Source organism: Palaemon carinicauda, chromosome 21 (genome assembly GCF_036898095.1).
Source record: "Palaemon carinicauda isolate YSFRI2023 chromosome 21, ASM3689809v2, whole genome shotgun sequence".
In the NCBI taxonomy this organism is placed as follows: Eukaryota; Metazoa; Arthropoda; class Malacostraca; order Decapoda; family Palaemonidae; genus Palaemon; species Palaemon carinicauda.
In genome coordinates this window covers 26,756,974-26,765,169 of record NC_090745.1, presented here as the reverse complement: position 1 = coordinate 26,765,169, position 8,196 = coordinate 26,756,974, and the positions used below count along the sequence as shown (strand labels likewise).

General features: G+C 36.4%; 1 protein-coding gene across 3 annotated transcripts in view; it reads left to right on the top strand.

Moving 5' to 3' along the window:
* Positions 1-8,196, top strand: part of LOC137615227 (cortactin-binding protein 2-like) — a 183,595-nt gene that overhangs the window by 17,355 nt on the left and 158,044 nt on the right. The window contains exon 1 of one of the 3 annotated variants that reach the window (XM_068344909.1): positions 219-656. The exons of 1 other annotated variant lie outside the window; for it this stretch is intronic. In XM_068344909.1, the coding sequence (XP_068201010.1) occupies positions 429-656 (228 nt within the window). In that variant the 5' untranslated portion in view covers positions 219-428. Of the gene's footprint in view, positions 1-218; positions 657-8,196 lie in introns of those variants that run through there. One more of the 3 variants, XM_068344907.1, reaches the window with a different exon arrangement.

The following is an 8,196-nucleotide window of genomic DNA, read 5'->3' as shown; positions in this document are numbered from 1 at the left end:
TGTGGTTTGAAAGACCCGCCCACATCACCCAAACAGACGAATGGCAGACGTTTGACTAACAATATGAACCCTAAGTCTAAACTCTACTACAAACTTGTATGACCTTTTGCCATGAAAAAATTTACGGGAATTACATCACTTAAAATATCATACGATCAAATATAGAAATATTTGTATCAATAATAAATTATATGTTAAATATAGCAAATACTTTAATGTGAGTCTATTCAGTATTGGAACCATTTGTGAGAGAGACTGAGCGAGAATGGAGAAGATGTGGATATAGTGATACAAACAGACGATACAAATGGCGCTTCCCAAATTTATTTAGCGGACGCGATGGGGAACTTAGAAAACTCACGCCCAGTGTAGTTGTTTGTGTGGGGTGATAGAGAGAAGTGAGTGTGGGCGTGGGTGCTTGTGGAGAGATGGCGTCGACAGCCCCGCGCCCCGACACCCACCCTCAGGACCCTCCTGCAACTGCTACTACTGTTTCTGCTGCTGCTACGCCTGCTGCTGTTGCTGCTGCTGCTGCCGTAGCTCCACCGGCCACCATGGCTGCAGCTGCGAGCCCGCAGAAGATGCCTCAGCAGCAGCAGCAGCAGCAGGGGCAGCACTTCGAACCCATGGACAAGTCCGTCAGCCAGACGGTGAAGGTTAGGCCAGTTCGAGTTTCGTGGAGGCCTATAATAGGCTGTTTTGGGGCGGGGTTGTTTTTGGTTTAGGGCGGCAGCTCGGAAATTTGACCTATTATTCATTTTGAAAATCCATTATTCATTCAAAACATGCCCCAGTCCTGGTTGATTTATTTATTTATTTGTGGTTAGTAGCCTTAACCTTGGTCAAACTAGTGTAGGCCTTTTGGAGTCCATGGAAAAGTTTATTTCCTCAATATTTAGAGAATAATCTATTAGATATTGAATAAACCGCTTTTTTATAGTGGGAAATAAGGACATAAATAAAATCATTTGAATCCTGCATTTTATAATTTTTTGAAAGCCCAATATTTTTCCATTAACTTCTCGAAATTAGTGTTTTGTCTGATTTCTTGAAATTATTCTTAAAACTGTTGTATAATTCATTCACATAATGAAATATTGTTGATTTCAGCTAGGCAGCCTAACCTATTCTGTGTATAATTGTTATTTAACCCCTAATTGCATTAAAGTTGTTATTGCATTATTACTCATCCCTGGGTCGCCATTTAACTATATTGCCTTTATCGCAGTTTATCCTCCTTAATGTAATTAATTAACTACTGCGAATATTTTGAGCTCAAGTACAAATGAGTATAATCCACTTCCAGTTTGTGATTTAATATCCTGTTGGAAATATGTTGTTGGGGTATTTTACTTTTATTGACACTTGAGTTTTTGTTTGTTTATTGTCATTTGAGCATAAGATTTTATTTAGTATTTGCCAAAAAACTGATATAGTGATGTAATGGTAAATGTATATTTTTATCCTTTTCATATATTTTGAAAATATCCAATTGGTTTTTTGTAGGAATGTGAAAAGAGAACTCCATATATTTTGAGAACAGAATTATACCTTATGAAATCATTTAATTTATAATTTTATTTTATATACTTGTTTTTTTGAACAAACAGAGATTTATATAATGGGGCTCTCCTTATTAAACACACTTATTGTTTCATTGCAGATCTTGTATGAACAGATTTTTATTTATAACATAGAAGAATAGATTTGATTAACGTAAATAATAAATTAATATATACAATGTGAGGTCCATTAAGGAGTTAGGAACGACATCTTAAGTCATTTCGCAGTATAGAGTATATTACAGTACAGTTTATGATTAGAAGTATCCATTATAGTAACGCATGAGAGAAATACAAAGGTGTTATGGTGTCGAACATGTTTTTAGTAGTAGAAAAAATTTCATTTGTAATGTATTTATTAGAAAAGTTAAAGAAAATCTATTCAGTAAATTCATTTTATAATCAATATTATTGAGTTGTATTTAAAGTTTACGGTCTGTCAAGATTTGTTTTTGATTTGTTAGTTTTGGAACCAATTAGTGATTGCACACGAGTTATAGCTGTTGCATATTCTCCAGTACGATATTTTTGTCATTTAAGATATGGATACTTTTCAATATACTATTGAAAAATTCCTGATTAAAATGTTCCATTACATTTCTCTTCACCCAATTGTTCTGTGGCCACTTTCCTCTTGCTAAGGGTAGAAGAGACTCTTTAGCTATGGTGAGCAGCTCTTCTAGAAGGACACTCCAAAATTAAACCATTGTTCTTTAGTCTTGGGTAGTGCCATAGCTTCTGTACCATGGTCTTCCACTGCCTTGGGTTAGAGTTCTCTTGCTTGAGGGGACACTCAGGCATACTTTTCTATCTTATTTCTCTTTCTCTTGTTTTGTTAAAGTGTTTATAGTTTATATAGGAGATATTTATTTTAATGTTATTACTCTTAAAATTTAATTTTTCCTTGTTTCCTTTCCTCACTGGGCTATTTTCCCTGTTGGAGCCCCCGGGTTTGTAGCATTGTGCTTTTCCAACTAGGGTTGTAGCTTAGCAATTAATGGTAATGTAACAATAGAGGAAATTTTAGATTTGATAAATAGACTGAAGAAGATTACCAGTTTCAAGCAAAATGTATGCTCTATATTGTACTGTAGACTGTGAATTTGGAATTTGGGTTTGTTAAGAAGTCAACGTAAGAAAGGATAAAATTAGTTCATCTGGTAGATAATTTATTATTATTATTATTACTAGTACTAACTAAGCTACAACCTTAGTTGGAAAAGCAGGATGCTATAAGCCCAAAGGTTCCAAAAGGAAAAAATAGCTCAGTGAGTAAAGAAAATAAGGAAATAAATGGTAAAATTTTAGAACACGGAACTAAGTTTTCCAAGAGAAAAAAACTTGACTTTTCCTATGGTAAATAATATGACTTTAACGAATTTAACCTTTATTTCTTCCGCAAATGAACCATTCTTCCGCAGTCTCCCCTTCCCGACAAATGGAGGTGGGAACCTGGGACTTTGAGTGGGCGAAAACAGGGAAAAATTTTGTTATTGAACACTTGAGATTTGTAAAAAGCCACAGAACCTAACAAACTCACCTAACCTAACCGAATAGTTCCCAGGTCACAGACCTAGCCAAGGGGCAAGACCCCTGGACCCCCCCTACTTAGGTCACAAACTCTAAAATTATGTTGCAAATAATCCCTTTTATGATTGATAGCTTTTTTTCCTTCTTTTTTTTTTCAGAGCAATCTTTACAGTTGAGTCACAGTAGCAAATGTGCTGGTCTTCCCTAAAAGCTATCTCAGAATTGCACTTGTGACGTTTGAAACTTTTAGGGATAAAACAATGAGCTTTTAAAGAAATTTCACCACATTAGGTGTACTGTAATACTCGCCGTGAAACTTGGCAATAGCATCCATATAGCCATCATGGCAGCCATTGCACTTTGTTACATGGGGCTCCAAACGCACACTCAACACAGCTACAAAGGAACTGAGTACTGTAGTTGTTTTAAGAAAACGAGGTGTGTCACAGAACTGCTTACGTCACACTCAGCGTACAAGTATGGTAAACTTTGCCGTATGGTAGGGGAAGGAAGGGGGAGCTATATACAAACGAATGAACAGGAGTAATTCTGTTGGTAGAAAGAAAGTCGAAGGAAGGCTAGTACGCAGGAAGTATAAAGTCGCTATTGTACAACAAGTTATGCACAAACACTTGAACTGGAGTAAATACATGTGGTTTGTAAAATGTAAACAAAAGTGAAATAAAAATTTGGGGGAATATGATGCCCATATTTTGTCATTTTTCGTGGATTTATTATGCGTTCCAGAGAATATTCAATAGAGAGGAAAAGGTTAGTTTTATCATTATTTATTGATTCGCTAGTAAATTTCCACGCCCAAAACCCGGGGTTCCCACTGGGTGACCCCCATTACTGTAAGATTTATTAGGGTATATCTTATTAATTATTTATTATCTATGGAAATAAAGGTCATTTTTTAAGAAAACACAAGTTTTTGTAATTAGAACTGCATTCCTTTATTAGCAAAGCTTTTTCCTTTTTTTACTATAATACCAAATAAATAAACTATATGAGAAGTACAGTAATAAACAGTTAGAATAAAATATTTTAAGAACAGTAACAATATTAAAGCAGATCTTTCATATATAAACTATAGATAGACATGTCAACCTGTTCAACATAAAAATATTTTCTACAATTTGAACTCTTGAAGTTCTACCGATTCAATTACCCGATTAGGAAGATCATTCTACAAGTTGGTCACAGATGGAATAAAACTTCTAGAATACTGTGTAGTATTGAGCCTCATGATGTAGAAGGCATGACTATGAGAATGTTAGCAAACAAGAAGAATAAAGAAATGTTATAGCTCCCATACTGTATATATAAAAAAGCCATACCACCTTGGACCAGAGAGGAGAGCATTAAGAATCTTGTGGCTGTAAAATGGATCAATGCAGAATGTGTAAAGGGAAAGGGTACTCAAAGCTGCTTGGCCATTAAAAAGGTAAGAAAAGGTCACCACACCAAGCAAGAAGTGGCCTAATGAACACTAAGGGAGAACAGTCAAAGAGCAGGAATAATCAGTGGAAATGGGGAAGGAGCACTTGCTAGGTTGTGAATTGATGTGGAATCAATAATCCAATACTTTTTGAACCTTGTAAGGAGTGATAGGAAGAGCAAAATGCCCTACTGAATGCATGCGAGAAGAACCATGGATGTCTTAGATAAAAGCAATGTACATGTACTTGAGATTATTGTACAAGTACATCATACCAGCAAGAGAAGCATGGCTAATGGTCTATGAAGTGGAAGATGATGTAAGTATCTTGTAAACTATGTTACATCAGAGCAGTACAGTATACTGTACTGTAGTATACTAAACAAAATTGATCCTCTCACCAATCATTTGGGATATGGCTATGACCATTTTAGAAACAGACCCAGAGAATCTTCTAATTGTGAAGATTCTAAGAAATAAGCTACATATGGAGCAAAATTTTTTTGAAACTTTTTAAAATATTCATGAAGCTTTGACATCCAAGAGTAAAATTACTCTTATAGGAAATTATATTTAAGAATTACTGATGTACAGTAGATAGGTGAAATAACAATGGGTTTTCAATTATGAATGGAGATCACCATATGGTAATGAGAATAGCAGTGATTGTGGCTGGTATTTGAGCACCAGCCACCTGCTGAAATACTACCGCTAGAGAGTTATGGGGTCCTTTGACTGGCCAGACAGTACTACATTGGATCCTTCTCCCTGGTTACGGTTCTTTCCTTTTGCCTACACATACACTGAATAGTCTGGCCTATTCTTTACAGATTCTCCTCTGTCCTCATACACCTGACAACACTGAAATAACCAAACAATTCTTCTTCACCCAAGGGGTTAACTACTGCACTGTAATTGTTCAGTGGCTACTTTCCTCTTGGTAAGGGTAGAAGAAAGACTCTAGCTTTGGTAAGCAGCTCTTCTAGGAGAAGGACACTCCAAAATCATACCATTATTCTCTAGTCTTGGGTAGTACCATAGTCTATCTATTTCTCTTCCACTTGTTTTGTTAGAAATTTTATAGTTTATGTAGGAAATATTTGTTACTGTTCTTAAAATATTCAATTTTTCCTTGTTTTCTTTCTTCACTGGGCTATTTTCCCTGTTGGGGCCCCCTGGGCTTATAGTTGGGCTTTTCCAACTAGGATTGTAGCTTAGCAATTAATAATAACAATAATAAGAATTTTAGAGATGGTTATAAACATTAGCTCAGTGGTGTAATAAAAGAATCTTGATATACTGTACAGTGCAGTAGATTAAAATCCAAAAATATCTGCAGAGCATACAGTATGTACTGGGCATGGGTGTGGCATCTGTACGTAGGGTGTGTCGAGAAATATATGATTTGTTTTTGTAGAAAAAAAGTTTTTCACATACTGTACAAACAACAATAGCCTAACTGCGTCAGTGCATTCTCCATACACTCCAAATTGGGAGGTAATAGTCCCCATTTCCACTTTGCTGAGTATGCATCTATGATTATTCTTTTGTGATGTTTTTACCAGTTGCAACATCCCATAGAATAATTGATTTTGATTACATAAAATTTGTTTAATTGCAAATCCATTTTTTTCAATAGGCTCAATAGCCATATACATAAGGGTTTTTGGAACCAAAGAAATTCTTGATGTGAATAGAGAATTGTGTGCTGATGCCAAGAAGAGTGACAAGGGGTTGTGCAATAGAGCCTATTTAAGAATGGAGTTTATGCTTTGTTGACTTGGAAAACAAGGTGCATCACTTGCCCTATCAACAAGGTATGGATGATATTTATTACTCCAGAACACTGTGATTTGGAAGAAAGGGTATGGAATTTGAGGACGTGGTAGATATATCTTAACATTGCGCCTTCTTTTGACAGTTAAAACCTGTTATGCTGTTACTGTAGATCTAATAAAAAGCCTATAGAATATATTTCTTTTTACATTGGTCTCTTAGATAAAGAATTACTTAAGTTGTGGAGGGCCTTCAAGAAGGTACATTTAAAACCAAATTAAAGCCTGTTTGGTTTAAAATCGAACGAGGTTGCCACAATCCTAGGACCCCTTAGATTTCACAGGGGTTATGATGACAAACTCCTAAGTACCTCCTTTCTAATGGAGAGAGATTGTTTTTCGTTTGGTTTCTTTTTCAGCTGGTGATGGATGAAAAGTAGATAAGCTTCCCTCTTTATTTGGAGGTACAGTATTTGGTTTATTCTTTAGAGGATAAAAACCCTCATTGTGTATGTAGATACTTTATGAGAAACAGCTGGAATGGCTGTTAAAAACTTGTGAAAACAATTGACCCAGAACTTTTAACCACTGTCATGCTGGAAGATATGATTTGCGAAGGAAAGGTCGCACTACTTTCCTAAGCCTTGGTCTTTGTAAAGAACACTTTCCCTAATACCATACCTCTCCTCATGCCCAGGTAAACTGTCCTTTGATTGGGCTCTAGGCTGGACTTCTAAATTTATCACAATCCCCAGATTGTGACCAAAGGAGAGAAATTTGTTCCACTGTTGGAGGAGCTGTGTCTAAGAGTAAGAAAGGATCAGCAAGTCGCCCAAGTATCAGAGAAGAATACAGTACCTCTGGAATGAGCCCAAGCTGAGACTAGAGTAAAAACTTGAGGGAACAGTCAGCAGCCAAGAGTTGGGGGCTTTGAAACGGTAGGACTCCCCTCCAAGAATGAAGAGGAGACAATTCCTTTAGGATCAATCTACTGATATCTTAAAGTATGGATCTTTTAGGCCTACTAAGAGCAAATAGTCTTCCTTCCTGATAGTGGCTTGTACTGTGTTAGCCATCTCAATTTTGATTGGTGTTTTAAGTACCAACATGTTTAGGGCTAAAAGGTCTATGACTGGTCTCCAGCCTCCTGTTGACTTCTACACAAGGAACAGGTGACTCTAGAAGCCTGAATACCCATCCTGGACTAATTGTAGTGCACCCTTTCATGTTTTGCACTTTTGTTTGTAAGATGTGTTTCTTTGACGAATGATCGTAAATACAGTATACGACCTCGTCAGTGTTCGAGTGAGGGGAGGATAAGAGTCAATGAATGGGTGACAGTAACCATCTGAGAGCCAGAGGCTGCTTAGTATCCAGGCCTCTGCTCCTTGGTACAGTATTATTTTTATAATTATTATTACTACTAATTGCTAAGCTACAGCTGAATACTATAATCCCAGGGGCCCCAACAGGGAAAATAGCTCAGTGAGGAAAGGAATCAGGAAAAATAAGGTATTTTAAGAAAATGAACAACATTAAAATACATATTTCTTATATAAACTATAAAAACTTCAACAAAACAAGAGGAAAAAAAATTAGATAGAATAGTGTGCCTGAGTGTACCCTCAAGCAAGAGAACTCTAACCCAAGACAGTGGAAGACCATGGTATAAAGGCTATGGCATTACCCAAAACTAGAGAACAGCGGTTTGATTTTGGAGTGTCCTTCTAGAAGAGCTGCATACCATAGCTAAAGAGTCTCTTTGAAACTTACCTAGAGGGTAGTAGTCACTAAACAAATACAATGCTGTAGTTAACTCCTTCGGTGAAGAAGAATTGTTAGGTAATCTCCATGTTGTCTGGTGTATGAGGACAGAGGAGAATCTATA